Here is a 22,687-nt window from a genome sequence, read left to right on the forward strand (position 1 = left end):
GTCTCCCAAGATATGGGTGAGTTCTCGTGATGCCCACCCTAAACCCTCACGTCCTACAAATTCCTCAACCTCTACTATCTCGATTTCGTCCATGCTCTGATCCAAATGGCGATGCAGCTCCGGCCGATTGACAATGGAGGTTTGCCATCCTTCCTCTCAGCACCCACTCCTGGAGGAACGACACGCCATGCCGATCGAACCCGGTCGAGATCACTCACCAAGATTGCTATTCGGAAGTTTTTTGTCAAAAAGTGAAGAGTGGGACGGGATCTGCACTTTTGTTAATATCTCTACTCCTAATGTCTCAGTTGGTAGGTCGCGTTCCGGGTTTTATTTTCGTCCCACCTCATCCGGTCTTTTTTGGTACTTCTTTGGTACTTGCTCCCACCTCCCGCTCAGTCGAGACGGTTTATTTTCGTACTCCCTCCCACCTCCCAGGTATTTCCCTCCACGCAAAAAAAATCGAACCAACCAATCTCTACTCCTAATGGAGCAGTTGGTAGTCTTCGCCGGTCAATTTTCGTCCCACCACTTTCGTCCGGTTTTTTTCGTAGGTTAACTGTCGTAGATTTTTTTCGTCGCCTCCCCCACTTCATCGGTTTATTTTCACTTCACCCTCTCACACAACGAAAAAAACTGAACGGATCAGAACTTTCCATACTGACGCAAATTATTTAGTAATGTCTTTATGTAAAAGAATCAATCACAATCAATCTCTAAAGATCAAATCTAAATTAATTAATCTCCATAACGTTTGTTTCCTTTCGAATCACGTCCATAACTTTCCTTCCTTGTTTGGGTAGAAACTGTTTGGTAGCAGAGATTAGGAAGCTTCCTATGAGTGTAGTAATAGGAAGTATTCTTTTTCTTAATGATTCGTTTCCATGCATGATGATAGTAAATTATGCCAACATTCACCACTATTTATCAATGTCATCAATCGTATCCATTTCTACCAGTTTTAAGTGAATCTGCTCGCTATGTCTTTTTTAAGGGGATCCGCTCGCTAAGTCGTCGTCGCATGTTATTTTCACAAACAATCTCTACTCCTAATGGAGCAGTTGGTAGCCTCATACAGTTTATTTTTGTCCTCCTCCCACTCCCCTGGTTTTTTTTCATCCTCTCTCCCACCTCCCAATTTTGTTGGTTTTTTTCGTCGGTTTTTACTCGCCCCCTCCCACCTTCCAATTTCGTCCGGTTTTTATTCGTCCCACCTCCCACCACTCGTACTGGTTCTTTTTCTCTCCACTCTTTCCTTGCAAACTAATAATTTTCTAACATACAAAAGATCACGAATCTATCTTTCCTTACCCGAACCAATCGCGCCCTACATCAGTGCATTTCTTTATTAAGAAAACTAACACGTAAATCTTAACGCATTGCAAACAAATCCCGTTATGGACCTAATTGATTTATTATGGAATCTATACGTGGTCGCATTGGTTCTTTTTCTCTCCACTCTTTCCTTTCAAACCACTAATTTCCTAACATACAAAAGATCACGAATCTCTCTTTCCTTATCCGAATCAATCGATCCCGACATCAGTGCATTTCTTTATTAAGAAAACTAACACGTAAATCTTAACGCATTGTAAAGAAATTCCGTTATGGACCTAATTAATTTATTATAGAATCTGTACGTGGTCGCATCTCTCCCCTTGTGAAAAAATCGCATCCATCTCCCGTTAAAAAGGAAAAGAGAACATGAACGATCAATCCCACACCCTGCATCTCAATAGCAAAAAATCGCCCCCGCCTCTGCTACTGCGCCTCGCCGTGTGCCCGTGTGCTCTTCCTGCATGAAGTATGGGAGGTTTTTTCGTCCCACCTCCCATGGTTTTTTTTGGTACCTCCTCCCACCTTCGCTGGGTTTTTTCGTAGATTTTTTTCATCCCCTTCCCCCACTTCATCGGTTTATTTTCGCGTCACCCTCTCACACAACGAAAGAAATCTGAACATATCAGAACTTTCCATACTGGCGCAAGTTATTTAGTAATGTAGAATCAATCACGAACAATCTCTAAAGATCAAATCTAAATTAATTAACCTTACCTTAAATCGCTCAATCACATTAATTAGAAAACAAATAATTGATTTTCAGAAAAAATCGCTCAATCACATTAACCTTACCTTAACTCATGGATGGTAATCAATCTCCAAACAAAGGAAACAATACATCGAGGGAGCGATAAATAAACTCCCTTTCTTATGACATGTATATGATCTTCCCTTCTGTGATGCCCCTGATTCAATCGTACACTAATCATGCACACAAATGTGTACGATCAAGATCAGGGACTCACGGGAAGATATCACAACACAACTCTAAAACATAAATAAGTCATACAAGCATCATAATACAAGCCAGGAGCCTCGAGGGCTCGAATACAAGTGCTCGATCATAGACGAGTCAGCGGAAGCAACAATATCTGAGTACAGACATAAGTTAAGCAAGTTTGCCTTAAGAAGGCTAGCACAAACTGGGATACAGATCGAAAGAGGCGCAGGCCTCCTGCCTGGGATCCTCCTAACTACTCCTGGTCGTTGTCAGCGGGCTGCACGTAGTAGTAAGCACCTCCGGTGTAGTAGGAGTCGTCGTCGACGGGGGCGTCTGGCTCCTGGACTCCAGTATCTGGTTGCGACAACCAGAAAGAAAGGAAAGGGGGAAAAGGGGGGAGAAAGCAACCGTGAGTACTCATCCAAAGTACTCGCAAGCAAGGAACTACACTACATATGCATGGGTATATGTGTAAAGAGGCAATATCGGTGGACTAAACTGCAGAATGCCAGAATAAGAGGGGGATAGCTAGTCCTACCGAAGACTACGCTTCTGGCAGCCTCCGTCTTGCAGCATGTAGAAGAGAGTAGATTGAAGTCCTCCAAGTAGCATCTCCAAGTAGTATCTCCAAGTAGCATCTCCAATAGCATCGCATAGCATAATCCTACCCGGCGATCCTCCCCTCGTCGCCCTGTGGAAAAGCGATCACTGGGTTGTCTGTGGAACTTGGAAGGGTGTGTTTTATTAAGTATCCGGTTCTAGTTGTCATAAGGTCAAGGTACAACTCCAAGTCGTCCTGTTACCGAAGATCACGGCTATTCGAATAGATTAACTTCCCTGCAGGGGTGCACCACATAACCCAACACGCTCGATCCCATTTGGCCGGACACACTTTCCTAGGTCATGCCCGGCCTCGGAAGATCAACACGTCGCAGCCCCACCTAGGCACAACAGAGAGGCCAGCACGCCGGTCTAAACCTAAACGCACAGGGGTCTGGGCCCATCGCCCTTAGCACACCTGCACGTGCGAGGGCGGCCGAAAGCAGAACTAGCCCCCTTAATACAAGAGCAGGCTTACGTTCCAATCCGGTGCGCGCCGCTCAGTCGCTGGCGTCACAAAGGCTTCGGCTGATACCACGACGCCGGGATACCCATAACTACTCCCGCGTAGATGGTTAGTGCGTATAGACCAAATGGCCAGACTCAGATCAAATACAAAGATCTCGTTAAGCGTGTTAAGTATCCGCGAACGCCGACCAGGGCCAGGCCCACCTCTCTCCTAGGCGGTCTCAACCTGCCATGTCGCTCCGCCACAAAGTAACAGTCGGGGGCTGTCGGGAACCCAGGCCCACCTCTACCGGGATGGAGCCACCTGTCCTTTCAGCCCCCTCATCAGAATCACTTGCGGGTACTCATCGAGCTGACCCGACTTTAGTCACCATCTGTACAGTATGTATGTATGTATAGTATATACCCGTGATCACCCCCGAGTGATCACGGCCCAATAGTATAGCAAGGCAGACTGACAAGAATGTAGGGCCAATGATGATAAACTAGCATCCTATACTAGGTATTTAGGATTGCAGGTAAGGTATCAACAGATGTAGCAACAATGTCAGGCTATGCATCAGAATAGGATTAACGGAAAGCAGTAACATGCTACACTACTCTAATGCAAGCAGTATAGAGGAGAATAGGCGATATCTGGTGATCAAGGGGGGGCTTGCCTGGATGCTCTGGCAAGAGAGAGGGGTCGTTAACTCCGTAGTCGAACTGGGCAGCAGCAGCGTCGGTCTCGTAGTCTACCGAAGAGAAGAGGGGGAAGAAACAATAAATACAGTGCAAACATAAGCAAGACGACGCAAGACATGACAAAGAGCGGTGCTAGGTGTGTCCTAGCGCAGTATGAGGTGATGCCGGCGAAGGGGGGAACATCCGGAAAAGTATTCCCGGTGTTTCGTGTTTTCGGGCAGAGGCGCCGGAGGGGGAAAGTTGCGAGTTTGATATGTTAGGGGTGTGTGGCGGATGAACAGGCTGCGTATCCGGATTCGTCTCGTCGTTGTGGGCAACTTTCATATAGAAAGTATTTTCATCTGAGCTACGGTTTATTTTATATGATTTTCTAAAGTTTTAATCATTTTTAGAATTTATTTAATTATTTAATTCTAACATTATCCAGAATAGTGCATGCTGACGTCATCATGATGTCAGCATGATGTCAGTAGTCAATAGGGAGTTGACTGGGTCAGTCTGACGTGTGGGTCCCGCATGTCACACTCTGTTTACTCAAATTAGGATTTAACTAATATAATTACAGTTTAATTAATTCAGAATTGTTAATTAGGTTAACTAAACAAGATTAATTGAGTTAATTAATTCACTAATTAATTAATTAATTATTAATTTTATTAATTCATTTTTACTTATTTTATTTTTATTTTATTAAAAACGTTCTGGGGCCGGGCCCCACATGTCAACGGCTCTAGGGGCCAAACGGGCGCCGATAGCGGGCGGGGGCGTCGGACGCGCCCGAGCGGGCGCACGCCCAGTACGGGCGGACCCGGTAGGGCACCGGTGCAGGGGAGGTCAGTGGCCATGGCGAGGCCATTGCCGGAGCAGGGTCCGGCCGACAGGCGGCGACGGGACTACAGAGGCGGGGCGGAGTGCAGTGGCCGGACGCGGCCACGACGGGCGCGCGCGGGCAGGCGAGTAGGGCCGTGGGGAGCGGCGGTGCTCGGCGGGAGTGGCGGTGGTGAGCACGAGCGACCGCGGGGAGGAGCAACGGCAGGGGTCGGCGCGCGCGGCCACGGCGGGGCTCGCGTGGTCGCGGGCGAGGGAGAGAGAGGAGGGGCGCGTGCTCACATCGAGGAGTAGGGCAATTGGCAGCGGGGGTCGAGGGGGGTTACGGGGACGATGTCGGCGGAGAGGAGGCAGGCCGGCGGGGCAGCTCCAGCGAGTGCGTCGAGTGGCGGGGGCGAGGCGGTGATGGACAGCGACGGATCCGAGGCGACGCGGGGCTCCAGGCGACGGTGGTGGCACACGACGACGATGAGCGGGTGCGGCTCGGTGATGAGTGGAAGACGGAGAGGATAGGAGGACGGGGGGTCCGGTGGGTGGCGCCGGTGAACGGCGAGACGGCGGGGACAAGCCGGGGCATCGGCGTCGGGTGCCCCATTCCCGATCCAAATTTGGGGGAAGCAGAGGGGGAGTGGGATCGTGGGGGTGGGGAGTGAGGTGGGTCGTGGGTTAGGGTTTCCTCCCTCGTGGGGATATGGAGGGAGTGGGTCGGCCGGCTGGGCCAGTCGGCTGGGCCTTTGCCCAGTTGGGCTGGCCGGCTGGGCCACAGATGGCCCAGTGGGGGGGGGCTCTTTTTGTTTTTAGTTAGATTTGTCTTTTCCTTTTATTTATTTATTTATTTCATTTTTCTGTTTTATTTAATTTAATATATTTAGACATTTTCAAAAAGGGTGTTCGTTGCACTATAATCACCTAGGCATTTAACTGCACACTCCGAACATTTTAGTTTAATATTTTGAAAACTTTATCGTTTGACATTAATTTGAATTTGAATTTGAAAAGGTTTCGAATCATTGCGAGGTTAGCAACAGTAAGAGTGGTGACGTGGCATCATTAACAGAGGTTACTGTAGCTTGATTATCCGGGCGTCACAATTCTCCTCCACTACAAGAAATCTCGTCCCGAGATTGAAGAGGGGGACTAAGGGGAAAATTTTGGTTACGAAATTCTAACGGGTCTTCTCGTCTTTGGTTGCTCTTCTCGAAGAGGTCGATCCGTTACGTTGACGTCTTTATTTCTGTGCTTCAGGTCATCATGGTGAAGTCGTCCTTTTCTTCGGGAACTCCAACGTACTTACGAATAGGTAAGGGGCAGCTCGGCTATGACAGAATGCTTATGAGGGAGACAATCTGGGGTTAACCCATGAATGAGCATAAGTGTATCTCTCGAGTTGAACCAATAAAATATGTCGAGAGTAAGGTATGAAGGTACAATAAGAGGTTCCAAGCGGATAGATAGTTGCTCGAAGTCTGAACCGGAGTGAGAAAGGGGTTCAGAGCAACGAGAGTAAGTATTGTGTCTGATACCAGAATAGAGCATTAGGAAGGTGGCCCGTGAATTAAATACGAAGCCAAGCATGGGAAATAACCATTAGTAACAGGGATGTACAGGAGAGTCAGGTTTTGATCCTGTGGAACTGTGGGTTATGGGCCCACCATGTGGTTAAAAGTAGGAAGGGTGTTGACATCTTGCACGGTCATGATAGCAAGACATGTCAGAGGGTAGCCTATCAGTTATGTCGACAACAATGTCGGTACCAAGGGCGAGGGACGAAGAGAACCATTTTCCTGCTCATTGAACGAGGCGGACCAATAGGCAAGGTTCTCGTCCATCGGTGGTTACCACAATGTCATCAACAATAGTAACAGGGTCTTGCTGACAGAAATGTACACCGAGGTGTTTACATAAGCAGAAGAATATTTCTGCTTGGATCATATGGATCACAAGGAAGGTTAAACAAATTAATGGAAAGGAAAAGGTGATCATCAGATTAAACAGAACAATGGAAAGGAAAATGTGTTTAAACACATATTTTAGGGATATATCCTTCCCAAGGACAAGCAGAGGATGATATCCAAGACAGGATATAAGGTAGAAAACCCTTTAGATAAGAGACGAGAAATTTCATGACATTACCCATACAACGGTGTTTGGATAACTGACCAAGAAACATTTAGCGTCGCGCCTCCAATGTTCTTATTGAAGAGCGGGGTATCATAGTCATGCTTCGAGGTAGCAATGATATGGTGTTTCAATCAAGGGCCAGACTTTGGATACACAAATGATCCATCAGGAACAGCTTGTAGAATAAGTCTTACAATTTCCTCATGGAAGAATGGATAGCATTGCTAAAAGGAAAATTATAACAATAGGTCCTCCGGTCAGGTGTGCTAGGCATGACATCACCTTATCGGGTCAAATGCTAATGTTATAACTCTAAGAAATATGTCCCGGCCACCATATCTGACCGAGATTCAGATCTGATTGGTGTCAGGATACCTCAGACTCAGGATGCCCGAGAAGAAAAGGTGCAAGACAAATTGACGAGACGACATCGTAAGATTATTGGGGAATGTACTATGGAAGTGAGTTCAAAGACGAGGATTCATCATCTTTAAACCAAGGAGAGGATGAGGGGGTGGCTGATGGACTCAGCGACAATTCATTGAGATTTCCAAAAAGATGGATTTCCACAATCATGTGAACAAGGAGATAACATTCGTCAGATCAAATGGTATAATGATGTATGCTCGAGGGAAACATACACGATTTAAACATTGGTTGAAAGGTGCACCCGAAATATGGGCTTGGGTAGCATGATCAATATTTAGAATGGTGATTCAGTAACCAATAGTCTAAAAATGAACTATCGACCATTAACTTCAAAGCAATAGGGTTGCTAGAAGTTTTGAATTCGCACTTCATAGTTCAATTGTCGGTTTTCTGATTAGAAACAACACGGTGACTAGGAAAAGAATGGTGATGGTGATAAGTATCACTTGTATCAAGAAGTCTCCAGAGGTGGTGAAATTCCCATGACAATCCTAACATAAAAAAATGGTAATACCCCAAGGTAAAGAAGAACAAAGGCTGGATAGCAAGGATCTCAAGGTATAACACAAAACACGAGCAAGTTTGTGTTGGAGGGAAGAAAATAAAGTGGTCGATGATAACACAAATCATCGAGGCAAGGATGGTATTTCTCATCATGAATTCAATTGATATCATGGAAAAGCTCGGAATACTGATGATGATCACGACACATTTGTCGAGAGATTTCATGAAGATGTAATCGATCGACGATGACATCAAGTCAAACGAATGATGAAGCGAAAGGTTATTGGAACAACAATTAGGACACAAACTCGAACTCAAGCTTGTTGTTTAAGGTGAAAGGGTATGACGAGGAAAATCGACGTAAGCTTAGCTATCGTCGCAAATTGGTGCTCCGAGAATAAGGACCAGGTAGCACAGTTCGAATCATCACAACAATGATATAGCCAAACAGGCTAGGAATGGCGTGATCGGGTACAAACTCGTACTTACAGAAGCTTACTGAAGAGTTGTTGAACCATAGTGCGGACTTGGTTCAGTTATCGGTGTCCTTGAGTGTTTAATAACTCAAAGCCCGTGAAAAATTGGAATCAGTGGGAAGGTAGCACTTGATGAATAACTCCTAAGAAGTTATGCAGTTCCATGATAATCTCGAGATACCAGGGGGTAATACTCGATGACAGATCAAAGTAGAGGTTGGACTGGGGCATTGCTCTGCAGAAGACAAGTGCTTAAACTTGCACGAGAAATGGTATTTAAAGGAGAACATGGTCGGAACCACGATTGCAAATAGGCCAGATCTCAGATATAAGATGAACTTATACCAAGGGAATAATTAATTTTAAAAGAAGCTTCGATGAGAAGATGTACATCGTGTCCATGGGCATGAACACAAAGTTCAAGGTCGACTCCCACTTCTCCAATGCACAACCTTCCATTCACTTCTCGCATTCAATGAAGTTGTAGTGTTGAAATTTTATCTGGCAAAATATCAGAAGAGTACGACTCGTGAAAACTTTCGGGTTCACACGATTGTAGAGAAAGTATAGGTTCAACCCATCGGGGCATCTTAGAAACATATACCACAAACTTCGGAGTAAATAATATAAGGTCGAAAGTAGAGCATTGTTCAAAAGCAGATGAAACATTTTACCAAAGGCATTATATATCAGGAAAAGAATTTCCAAAGTGATTGAATAGGAAGGACGTTGTCGGATAAAACCCAACAAAGGAACTGACGGTCCACAACAGAGCTGATGTGAGCATCGGCACACAATCAGAGGAAGAAACAATGCAAAGGCATTGGAGTATAGAAACAACTGACTAATTCAAATCTCAAATGTAAAGAAATTATGATTTCTCTCCAAGGGACCAGAAGCAAACACTCTGATTAAGAATGGATAAGTTGCATAGGCTTAGGGGTACAATTGATGGCAATCCGAATGGTCGAGAACCAGCTCATGTTTAAATGATGTCTGAGCCGGAAGGATAAATCCTTAGGATTGCAAGCATCCGCAACATATCGAATCAACAGGCTCTAAATGATAATGACAAGTGATGTCAATAAGATTACGAGACTTATGGGATTAACCATAATGCAAGCAAGCAAGAAATTCAAGAGCAATAGGCTGCTTAGGATTTCCAGAAAATTGAATGGTATTTCGAGGATTTTTGTGAAACACATGAACAACTGGGGATGAGTGGATACTTGGTAAGTGCGAGAAATTATCCGTAGGGGTATTCATGTGACAAAGAACAACAAAGCAGTAAGCTAAAAGGATTATCGAAACAACGACGAGTTTTTCAGAGTATCTTGTAATAACAAGACTAACTGGGGACGAATGTAAGAATAACCACTTCAAGTAGTTATCCATAAGGGTTGACGGTGGAAGGGGAATTGCAAATGCGATGAACACAAGTTCTCGGGTTAACAGCAAAGAGTATCTTCGGGGTCTTCTGGTGCAGCAGACGATCATCAATAATAAGGGGCTCTCCGGGGTGAAAGTGACAACGAGATCCTAATGTTAGATTTTTAGCAAAATCATTTAACCCGAATAGAAGAGAGATCAGAGTCCCAGAGTATAGATCGAGGAGTAAAAGATCCTAATAGCACCCAAGGGCGACGTGGGCCCGTAAGGCACACAACCATGTTAGTAAAAGTTTTACAATGACTAGACTCGACTTCGGCCAAGGAGTATGGAAGGGGGATTCCTACAGGCAGTCGGCTCTGATACCAACTTGTGATGCCCCCGATTCAATCGTACACTAATCATGCATGCAAATGTGTACGATCAAGATCAGGGACTCACGGGAAGATATCACAACACAACTCTAAAACATAAATAAGTCATACAAGCATCATAATACAATCCAGGGGCCTCGAGGGCTCGAATACAAGTGCTCGATCATAGACGAGTCAGCGGAAGCAACAATATCTGAGTACATACATAAGTTAAGCAAGTTTGCCTTAAGAAGGCTAGCACAAACTGGGATACAGATCGAAAGAGGCGCAGGCCTCCTGCCTGGGATCCTCCTAACTACTCCTGGTCGTCGTCAGCGGGCTGCACGTAGTAGTAGGCACCTCCGATGTAGTAGGAGTCGTCGTCAACGGTGGCGTCTGGCTCCTGGACTCCAGCATCTGGTTGCGACAACCAGAAAGAAAGGAAAGGGGGAAAAGGGGGAGAAAGCAACCATGAGTACTCATCCAAAGTACTCGCAAGCAAGGAACTACACTACATATGCATGGGTATATGTGTAAAGAGGCAATATCGGTGGACTGAACTGCAGAATGCCAGAATAAGAGGGGGATAGCTAGTCCTACCGAAGACTATGCTTCTGGCAGCCTCCGTCTTGCAGCATGTAGAAGAGAGTAGATTGAAGTCCTCCAAGTAGCATCTCCAAGTAGTATTTCCAAGTAGCATCTCCAGTAGCATTGCATAGCATAATCCTACCCGGCGATCCTCCCCTCGTCGCCCTGTGGAAAAGCGATCACCGGGTTGTCTGTGGAACTTGGAAGGGTGTGTTTTATTAAGTATCCGGTTCTAGTTGTCATAAGGTCTAGGTACAACTCCAAGTCGTCCTGTTACCGAAGATCACGGCTATTCGAATAGATTAACTTCCCTGCAGGGGTGCACCACATAACCCAACACGCTCGATCCCATTTGGCCGGACACACTTTCCTGGGTCATGCCCGGCCTCGAAAGATCAACACGTCACAGCCCCACCTAGGCACAACAAAGAGGCCAGCACGCCGGTCTAACCTAAGCGCACAGGGTCTGGGCCCATCGCCCTTAGCACACCTACATGTTGCGAGGGCGGCCGAAAGCAGAACTAGCCCCCTTAATACAAGAGCAGGCTTACGTTCCAATCCGGCGCGCGCCGCTCAGTCGCTGGCGTCACGAAGGCTTCGGCTGATACCACGACGCCGGGATACCCATAACTACTCCCGCGTAGATGGTTAGTGCGTATAGACCAAATGGCCAGACTCAGTTCAAATACCAAGATCTCGTTAAGCATGTTAAGTATCCGCGAACGCTGACCAGGGCCAGGCCCACCTCTCTTCTAGGCGGTCTCAACCTGCCCTGTCGCTCCGCCACAAAGTAACAGTCGGGGGCCGTCGGGAACCCAGGCCCACCTCTACCGGGATGGAGCCACCTGTCCTTTCAGCCCCCTCAGCAGAATCACTTGTGGGTACTCATCGAGCTGACCCGACTTTAGTCACCATCTGTACAGTATGTATGTATGTATAGTATATACCCGTGATCACCCCCGAGTGATCACGGCCCAATAGTATAGCAAGGCAGACTGACAAGAATGTAGGGCCAATGATGATAAACTAGCATCCTATACTAGGTATTTAGGATTGCAGGTAAGGTATCAACAGATGTAGCAACAATGTCAGGCTATGCATCAGAATAGGATTAACGGAAAGCAGTAACATGCTACACTACTCTAATGCAAGCAGTATAGAGGAGAATAGGCGATATCTGGTGATCAGGGGGGGCTTGCCTGGTTGCTCTGGCAAGAGAGAGGGGTCGTTAACTCCGTAGTCGAACTGGGCAGCAGCAGCGTCGGTCTCGTAGTCCACCGAAGAGAAGAGGGGGAAGAAACAATAAATACAGTGCAAACATAAGCAAGACGACGCAAGACAAGACAAAGAGCGGTGCTAGGTGTGTCCTAACGCAGTATGAGGTGATGCCGGCGAAGGGGGAAAACATCCGGGAAAGTATTCCCGGTGTTCCGTGTTTTCGGGCAGAGGAGCCGGAGGGGGAAAGTTGTGAGTTTGATATGTTAGGGGTGTGTGCCGGATGAACGGGCTGCGTATCCGGATTCGTCTCGTCGTTCTGAGCAACTCTCATATAGAAAGTATTTTCATCTGAGCTACGGTTTATTTTATATGATTTTCTAAAGTTTTAATCATTTTTAGAATTTATTTAATTACTTAATTCTAACATTATCCAGAATAGTGCATGCTGACGTCATCATGACGTCAGCATGATGTAGCAGTCAACAGGGAGTTGACTGGGTCAGTCTGACGTGTGGGTCCCGCATGTCACACTCTGTTTACTCAAATTAGGATTTAACTAATCTAATTACAGTTTAATTAATTCACAATTGTTAATTAGGTTAACTAAACAAGATTAATTAAGTTAATTAATTCACTAATTAATTAATTAATTATTAATTTTATTAATTCATTTTTACTTATTTTATTTTTATTTTATTAAAAACATTCTGGGGCCGGGCCCCACATGTCAACGGCCCTAGGGCCCAAACAGGCGCCGATAGCGGGCGGGGGCGTCGGACGCGCCCGAGCGGGCGCACGCCCAGTACGGGCGGACCCGGCAGGGCACCGGTGGAGGGGAGGTCAGTGGCCATGACGAGGCCATTGCCGGAGCAGGGTCCGGCCGGCGGGCGGCGACAGGACTACAGAGGCGGGGCGGAGTGCAGTGGCCGGACGCGGCCACGGCGGGCGCGCGCGGGCAGGCGAGTAGGGCCGTGGGGAGCGGCGGTGCTCGGCGGGAGTGGCGGTGGTGAGCACGAGCGACCGCGGGGAGGAGCAACGGCGGGTGTCGGCGCGCGCGGCCGTGACGGGGCTCGCGTGGTCGCGGGCGAGGGAGAGAGAGGAGGGGCGCGTGCTCACATCGAGGAGTAGGGCAATTGGCAGCGGGGGTCGAGGGGGGTGACGGGGATGACGTCGGCTGAGAGAAGGCAGGCCGGCGGGGCAGCTTCGGCGAGTGCGTCGAGTGGTGGGGGCAAGGCGGTGATGGACGGCGACGGATCCGAGGCGACGCGGGGCTCCAGGCGACGGTGGTGGCACACGACGACGGCGAGCGGGTGCGGCTCGGTGATGAGTGGAAGACGGAGAGGATAGGAGGACAGGGGGTCCGGTGGGTGGCGTCGGTGAACGGCGAGACGGCGGGGACGAGCCGGGGCATCGGCGTCGGGTGCCCCATTCCCGATCCAGATTCGGGGGTAGCAGAGGGGGAGTGGGATCGTGGGGGTGGGGAGTGAGGTGGGTCGTGGGTTAGGGTTTCCTCCCTCGTGGGGATATGGAGGGAGTGGGTCGGCCGGCTGGGCCAGTCGGCTGGGCCTTTGCCCAGTTGGGCTGGCCAGCTGGGCCACAAATGGCCCAGTGGGGGGGCGCCTCTTTTTGTTTTTAGTTAGATTTGTCTTTTCCTTTTATTTATTTATTTATTTCATTTTTCTGTTTTATTTCATTTTAATATATTTAGACATTTTCAAAAAGGGTGTTCGTTGCACTATAATCACTTAGGCATTTAACTGCACACTCCGAACATTTTAGTTTAATATTTTGAAAACTTTGTCGTTTGACATTAATTTGAATTTGAATTTGAAAAGGTTTCGAATCATTGCGAGGTTAGCAACAGTAAGAGTGGTGACGTGGCATCATTAACAGAGGTTACTGTAGCTTGATTATCCGGGCGTCACACCTTCCCTCTCCGTTGTCGAGCGTTCTTGATTCTCGAGGCCCATGCTTGGGCTACGTCACTGGGTCGTGACGGTACCGGAGGACGAGAACGGCAAGGCCGGGTGCCGCGGCACCGCATTGGCCGCGGCCAGTGAAGGGGGCGAAGAAGGGCGGCTTCCCTGACCCTGGGAGTTGGTGCGGTGGAAGCGGCACTTGAAGGACCCGGCGTGGGTGGCCGGATCGCAGACGCACTTGGAAGCGGGCCACATCCTCCGCGTATTCTTGGAGCTGTGGCTAGCCGATTTACATGAAATTAATTCCCTCAGTTGTGGTGGCAAATATTATACACAAAATCCATATTGTTATGCACTAGCGTGTGTGTGAAATAGATTGATTATGGTCCCGTACCCAATAATATGAATATGTGTGTGTGTGTTAGAGAGAGGGGGGAGAGAGAGTGAGGAAAAGGGAGGCAGAGAGTGTGTGCGTGAGGATTTGATGGTAAAAAGATCGTCAATGTCACTTGATATGTATGAGAATATTAGTATTGAACTCTTAAAGTTAATGTGGCCCCGTTGCAACGCACGGGCGTTCTTCTAGTATCATACAGTAGTACAGTACTAGTACTAGAGTAGGATAAAAGCTTCAGCCTTGAGGCTTGAGCATGTGAATGTTTCGGCTTGCGTGGTGGCAACATCCAATCATGTCGATCACAGGGTTCTCAACTGATTTGATCTGATCAGTCCGGCGATGGTGATGTGCCCATTTGGACCAATCGCTCCTCACTCGAAAAAACAAAATTAATACACCAGTCACTCCATACTCTCGCAAAGTCGGAGGCATGCAGAATATATACCTCATCCTTTTCTGACCCCATAACAAGTTTCTAAGGGCATCTCCAACGCCGACCCTCCGACCTTCTGTAATGACCGCGCTATCCGAATCACAAAAGCCATCCAACACGGTCCTGTATCGGTCCGCGGTGCGGTCTGGACGTGTTTTCTTCGGCAAATCAAAGATAAGCATGGAGGACTTTGCGGGAGTCCGGACCGCTGTCACGCCCGCTCTGACCGACCTGGCCCACCCAAAACCCCTCCTTCCTCCAGCAGTGCACTTCCCGCCCGAAATGGTCAGCGCCGCTCCAGAGCAGACGCGACCGCTCACTGGCGTCGGCATTGAAGCGGCACGCCGACCGAGAGAGCGCCGCCTGCTCCGCTTCCCGGTGCAGGCGACTGTTGTGCGTTCATAGAAAACGACGACGACCACCCATCTGTCCGTTTGTCGCCCACATTAATGGCACACGGTTGCCGACGCAACTCCTCCGGCACCACCCTCCCGTCCCTATGCCGGGCATCATTGCTATATAAACCGCTACCCTGGCCATAGACGCAGTCATCCGCCTCCTATCCCTCTCCGCACCACACCCACCATGTATTCCTCCACTGCCAAACCTCTCTCAGACACGCTGACACCGGTCCAGAAGAAGGAGATGACCGCCATTGCTACCGGCTGGCTGGCCGGCAGGCATCCGGAGGACGACAATGTCCCAATGGAGTACGCAACTAATGAAGACCCGGCGCCACCCTCGCTGGTGCACTACAACATGACCGTCGGCGAGGCCCGTACCCATTACATGGACATGCTGCGAGAGGAGTGGGAGGAGCAGTTCTAGGAGGCACAGGTTGACGCCGCCTACAACCACCACCTCCTCCCGGAGCACCTGCAGGCGGCCGAGCAGTTCGGCGCCGGTAGGGCGGTCGCGCCGGACGCGGACCTGGAGAGCAGGATGTGTTGCTCGAGTCCTGCCGCTCCACCTGCGAGATCCACCTTGCCTGCTGGCGGTACCGACAGTGGATGTCGAAGGTGGCGGCCACCTACAAGGAGTGCGACGAGGCGGGCATGGTGGTGTTCAGCGAGACCGATGACGAGGAGGAGGCCACACCCTGCCGCAATGACCATGAGGCTGGCACGTCCATGGGTGCCACCGGCAGCGAAGAAGAATAGTGCATGGTAGGTCACTATCGTTCGGGTCCCAAGAACGGGTGGAGACCAACACAATTTTTGCAAGACCAGGTGAGGCCTATGTGGAGGTCAACTCGCAATACATCCGGTAAGAATAACGAGCAGAGGCCAACACGCTTTTTGCCAAACTGGAGGCGGAGGAGGAGGCCGAGGCCGTCTCGGAGGAGCCGTAGGAGCCAGAGTTGTGGCTCTCGCCCATGTATCCGGAGCCCGATATGGAGATCATGGACATCTCCGAGAGGAGTAGGGTATCGTAGCACTACTAGGGATAAGCCTAGCAGCAGCGCGGGTTTTGGGCCTATCAGTAACGCGGGCAGGAGCGCTACTGATAAGGCGCTACAGCTAATGCTTAGCAATAGCGCGTCTTGGCCCACACTACTGCTAAATTGACTTAGTAGCAGCGCTTCATCAGAACATCGCTACTGGTAACTAGTAGTAGCGCTTCTCCTTACCCGCGCTACTACTATTTTTTATTATTTTATTTCTTTTCTTTTTCTTTTCATGTTGTATTCATACACCTTTACACAAGTTTTCATACAACAGGAATTTAGAGATTGTTTTTACATCATAATGAGTTATTACATCATGGGGTGAAAGAACCGTGGACTAGTTTCAAGTGGATGTCCATCCACTTGAAACTAATCCGCGGTTCTTTCACCCAATGATATAATAATATCATCATCATCATCATATCATTAACAACTTAGCATCATAATACATCATTGTCATATAACATCTCCTCAATATCATCGTTTTTATCATTGACATCACATAACACCTCCTCAGGATCATCATTATCAACTCTAACACATTACCACATAATAAACATATTGTACCTCATAGGACCTATTACATTCGATTAAGACCTACTACATTTTCTAAGGTAAAATAACAAAAAACAAGATAGCCCCTGACTCTTCATTATGGAGAATGGAGATTAGTCTGTCTCCAATTCTTGCCTTTCGCTGAATGTTACTTCCAAGAACCTCCTTGCGAATGTCCATACATTTCTTCCATTCTCTGATGATCATGTGTTCACGGGTTTTAGAAATCCGATATGCACAGGTGAGCTCCGTAGATTTACCTGGCAGTATGTTCAGAACTGAGAGGCGACCATGCAGAGACATCAAATGAGGCACACAATCCATCGGGAGTTTCTGTTGAAAAACATAATAATAACTTCGTAGTTAGCAATGATGTACTAGTTTTAGAAGTATGCAAAAGATGCACGGATGTCGTAATAGTAAAAAATCTTATCAGGGTATCTCCAGAGAAGTTATCGTTGTTCAACACATGCACTAGTGGCACGTATTCACCATAATTTGGAGGAGTTCGATAATATTCATTGTAATTCTCAAGAAGAGTACAAAATGCGATCAGATGATTTTTCTCTTTATACGTTAATTGGGTGCCTTTGGTGCAGTGGGTTTTATCTACCATCTTCCGCACAGTCTTTGAAGAATCAAAATAAGCTGTCAATGGAAATAAGCTATCAACTATTTTCAAATAAACAATATAAATTAGTTAATAACTATGTTTGAGAAACTCACGTAGCGGTACAATCGGAAGCGTATCAACAAGGACCCAAATGTCCATATTGTCTTCCTCGCTGTCAGGATCACCAAGATCCATGGTGACAATCATACCCTCATAAAAACCATACATTTTGCACAGATTTACTTCAAAATCCATATCATGATGGGTTCTTAGGTGTATTTTCTTTGTTTCGAAATTTTCATGGTCTTCAAAACCCATCCTCTCCAAGACATAGCGTCTTGTATGGCATGGGATAAGTTAGTCGAATTATAAAATATGAAAATTAGACGTTGAAATAGTTGAAGTCATGCTTAATGGAGAAAAAAACACTTGTCGTTGTTGCGTACCGTTTCACAATCGAATGTCTCCTCGAGCTTAATGCTGAAGCGCCGATCTTCGTCCAGCCAAATGAACCTGTCGCACATACCTCGATCGTCGTGGCACCAGCTACACTCCCCCGGGAGACCGTCGTCGTCTGAGTACGACATTTCCTACAATCATAATTCAAAGATTAAACTTGTACATATTCTAGCACAAGTCATGCCAGAATTCACGACAAAATCCGGCATGTCCTTTGCTAAAAAAGGACATATCGAGCGCCTGAAATTTGCCGGAACGAAAATTAATCAACACTCCGGCAAAACATAGGCCATTCGGAGATGTAAACTGAACTTGAACGGCCACTTGGGCAACCACATATCCTATTTGAGCAACAACGCAAGATATACAAGGATATTTGGCTGGTCTCACCTCGATGTCGGAGGGGGTCGGTGACTGGGACGACGGCGGGGATGTCGGAGGGGGTCGGTGACGGGGACGACGGAGGTCACCTGAAACCATATAAGTTATCACTAACAACAAACATGACATGTTCAACTAGTTTTATTAATTCAACTAGTTCTTACTAAATATAAACTTACTATAAATAGAAAAAAAACTAGTTCTTTCTAAAAATAAAGTAGTTCAACTAGTTATATTAATTATCTTACTAAAAATAGATTAGTTCTGTTAATTCAACTAGTTCAACTAGTTTATTAATTTACTTACTAAACTAGTTCAACTACAACTAAAGTAGTTCAACTACCACTACTACTACTAAAAATCTAGTACTAACTAAGCAACATCTAGTACTAGCTAACCCTAAATTAACATCTACTACTACTAAATCTAGTACTAACTAGTGGCAGGGGGTGGGGGCGACGGAGAGGTAGCTAGGGGCGGCGAGGTCGAGGGCGGTGGGAGGAGGGCTACCGGCGGAGGAGGGAGGAGGGGCGGCCACAGGCGGAGGGAGGAGGGCGGCGGCGGAGGAGGGAGGGGCGGCCGCAGGAGGATGGAGGATGTGCGAGGAGGATGGAGGAGGGACGGAAGGAGGGGAGTACCTCGGCGGCGGACGGACGAAGGCGGCGGCAGCGGCGACGCACGACGACGGTTTACGCGGGCGAGAGTGAGAGTGTGAGTGAGAGGACCGGTCGTGCGCGTGGGGATAAGGTAGGGATAGTTGTAGCGCGTTTCCCGAAACGCGCTACAGCTAACCTGAATAGCAGTAGCGCTCTATAGTAAAGTGCGCTACTGCTATAGCTAGCGGGGGGGGGGGCGAGGTCATGGCAACTATAGCAGTAGCGTTGTATGCGGTGCACGCGCTACTGCTATTTCCTAGTCAGCAGCGCGTTTCGGTCACACGCGCTGGTGCTAAGTAGCAGTAGCGTAGTATTTTGAAGAGCGCTGCTGGTAAGATTCTGTGTGTAGGCTTTTCCCTAGTAGTGTAGGTTTTAATTGATCTACGTAGTACGTAGGTTTTTTTCTCTTTTTCGTAGTCTATATGGATTTTAAGGTTTTAAGTATGAGGTATTGAGATGTGCAGAAGGAAATTTGATGGCTGCCTGATGAGGACAGGAATTTAGTGTCCGCGACAATAGATGCTTTAAGTTAGGAGAGCTTGGACTTAATATTTATCATAACCTCTTTGGCCACCTGCAAGAGTGTTCAAGTGTTGTCTCCAAGTCAGTGTATGTGGTTTCTGAAGAGCAACCTGTACACGAACAAACTGTTGTGGCCCCTCAGCGAGTAACATAGTGCAAAGCATCAGGGGCGGTCTCATAGGCAGATAAGAGCGCCGTCACCAAATCCGGCCCTTCAAATGCCTACCGACGCGTGGGTCGCTTTCGCGGCACCCCTTAATTTGTGTCCTCCACATTCGTGTATCTCATATCTGATACCCTATATCCATACGAAGCATGCGAAATGAATAAAAAGTACGTGGATCATCACATAGACTATGAAATCAACATAGATATGCACATTCTGATCATCAAAATATCACCAAGGGATCTTCAGAAGCTAGTCAAAGTTTGCATGATCCACATACACGACAGACATGTTCCAACTAGAGTACTAAATAACTAGAAATTAAAGACGAAGGCGGCGGAGATTCATCACTTCCTCGCCGGGCCTTTGCCCTTTCAGTTGCCGGCCCAGCTGTAGGCGTTCGCGACAGGTGGTGGATCGTCGAAGCCGGAATTGTGGTCGTCGCCGTCGTCGAAGAGCACGATGATCCGCTTCATCCGCCGGACGACCGTATCCTGCTGCCGCTTGAGATTGGTCACCCAAGCCGCCTCTGCCACCGCCTTGCGCTGCGACTGCCCAATGGGAAGTCGGAGCGCCTTCGCATTCTTCCTCTGTAGCAGGCAAGCATTCGTCTCCGCCGTCTTCAGTGAGTGGTGGTAGACCCAATCGAGGAGCCGCTCGTCCTCGTCGGGCTTCGCCGGCAACCCGTCGCGGCGGCATACGAAGTGGTCTGCCGCTTTCTGCTCCCTTGCCCGTGGTCTCTTGCGGCGGGCAGCGCACGCCTCCTTTTCCGGCGTGTGCGTCCGGGCCGGTAGAGCAGGCACTAGCACCCATCGCTACACTTGTAGAACAGCGGCCTGCGAGGGAAGGGGACAACGCCGACTACACATCCCTCGTGGAGCTGCACGTTGGTCGGGAGGGGCCAGCACTAGCGTTCACGCTGTGCCGATGCGGGAGCGGCGACGGGATAAATCCGGAGCTGCCCCGTGTCCACCTTGGACCGCTCTAGCACAATGTGGAGGTCCAGCTCCTCGTCGACGTCGACGTCGTCGGAGCGGTTGCTGGAGCGCAACATCCTCGCCGAAGTCGTCAGATTCGATCCAAATCAAAGAGGGAAGAAGAAGGGACGGAGCTACAGAGGTGAGTGAAGTGAGTGGGTTGCTGCACTCGCCGAACCCATCAGCCGCTGTCCAAGTTCGGCGCCACCAAAGCGCACGTGAGAAGGGATGTCAGGCCTTCACCATTGCCAGATCCAAAAAAGCACCATCACTAGCGAGGCTTTGTAAGTCTATGAACAGGCCCGTCGACCGGGGAACGTCCCGTGCTACTTTGGACCCAGATCCGTCGCATCCCATCGACGAGGTCGAAGTCAACTTGGGGTGAAATATGAAACATGAGTGGAGCGCCGAGGCCGGTCGTATAGTCTCGTTTGAATGCTATCGCGATTCACGGCTGTTTTTCTGAAAGAATGGGAAGTGCGGAGGAAGATTTTTGTTAGCGCGAAAGCTCCACCCGTGAGCCGTGACAAAGTGCACGACCTGGTTCTTCTTCATATTCGTCGTTTGGTGTGTGTGTGTGGTTGGTTGGACATTTTGACTCTTCACTACTCGCTAATCCTTTGCAGCACCCTTTTACCCACTTACTGTTTGTACATTTGTTGGATACGGGCAGCCCACACGGTGGATGTCGACGGGCGACGGGACGGGAGATGATTCCACCCACCACCAACCCAAGGTGAAACTTCCTTCACAGTTCATCACCCAAAAGAAATTCCCGACCAAACCAATTCCTCACCTCTGTGTACACGTATCTGTTGCATTGCAATGAGAATCGATGGAACTTTAAGAATGGACTGATTTTGATTCTTATGTGTATATAAGTACATGATGCTATTGCTACTCCTCGGTACGTACGTTTCCGCGGCCGTATAAACTGCTTTTACAGATGTAGTGATTCGTCTCGTTCATACAAGAAGAAAAATCAGAGAGACAGAAGCTACAGAAAGTTAGAAAGGACGTTTGCTGCTACTACGAGTTAGAATTCAGTTCAGGCGATTGCCACGGCTCGGGAGGCCGGCACCGGCGAGGGCGGCAGGCGCGAGCTGAAGTTTCTGTGCCGGAAGGCGGCGACCTCCCCGTCGGCGTCACCGTCGTCGCTGCCGCCGTCGTCGAAGTTGAGCGCGTAGCTGAGAGGGTCGTACCTGAACTCCCCCGCGACCGCCACGCGCCGCCTCCACCTGGCCCTGCCGCCGCCGGTGTGCGGCCTCACCCCGCCGCTTACCGGCGACGATGATGAGCCGAAGCAGCTGGAGACGGTGGTGCGCAGCTTGTGGCGCAGCGAGGGCGGGGAGTAGGGCGACGATGACTCCACCGCGTCCATGGAGGCTGCCTTGCTTGGTACTGGTGTGAAGTGTGATTGAGCTGGTAGGAGGTGGGGATTGGCAATGGCTGGATGGAGAAGGAGGCCCGGGAAGGGGGGATTAAATAGGGAGAAGGGGGAAGGACGGATAAGGCAGGGCGCGGCCACGGCGTGAATGGCGGGAGACGCGCACGCACACGGACGCGGGGAAGCAAGCACGCGTGCGGTAGTTAGACAGACGAAACGAGAGGGTGGTTACTTGGACGGGACTAGTGAGCTGGACGATGGCAACGGTCGGTCGTCGTGCAAGCTGATGCTGACCAGTAGCAACGGTAACCACAGAGGTAGCTTAGCTGGCCGCTAATCTCAGACCTTTATTATGTAGTACACACATCATTACAGGCTTTTCTTTTTTTGTTAACCATGATCGGCTGTTGTCGTTAGCACTATCACACCAAGCGTTAATCCGATACAGTACCTTTCTCTCTCTCTCTCTCTCTGGAGATCAACATCTGATGCTCACGCGGACGTCCACTTTTACTTTCTTTACGCAGGTCCACTTTTACGTTCTCATCAGTCACACAAAAGAGAAGAGGACATGCATGATAGAAAGCACACGGCCGAATCGAGGGATGTGAACGCCGGCCGAATCACGAATGGGATGCCAACCCTCCCGGCCGGGTGAAACTGTGAAAGGTTTCTTTCTTTCGTATTGTCAGCGCCGGCGAACGGACGGACATGATCGATGCGAGGATCCACGTTTGTCTACTTTCCGTTCCCTCGACGGCGAGGTGACTTTGCTCGAGTGAACGCTCTGCTCGGTCAAAGCACGCAGCTCGCCTGAGCAGCAAAAAACCATCCTGCCT

The 22,687-nt window shown here is 48.7% G+C and overlaps 1 protein-coding gene across 1 annotated transcript; it reads right to left on the minus strand.

Annotated features, from left to right (window-relative positions):
• Positions 1–21,299: 21,299 nt before the first annotated feature.
• On the minus strand, positions 21,300–21,936 carry LOC123159414 (uncharacterized). Its single transcript, XM_044577244.1, has one exon. The coding sequence runs from the start codon at positions 21,840–21,842 to the stop codon at positions 21,510–21,512; it is 333 nt and encodes a 110-aa protein (XP_044433179.1). The 5' UTR covers positions 21,843–21,936; the 3' UTR covers positions 21,300–21,509.
• Positions 21,937–22,687: the final 751 nt, after the last annotated feature.

The sequence above is a fragment of the Triticum aestivum genome, chromosome 7B (assembly GCF_018294505.1).
Source record: "Triticum aestivum cultivar Chinese Spring chromosome 7B, IWGSC CS RefSeq v2.1, whole genome shotgun sequence".
NCBI classification, from domain to species: domain Eukaryota; kingdom Viridiplantae; phylum Streptophyta; class Magnoliopsida; order Poales; family Poaceae; genus Triticum; species Triticum aestivum.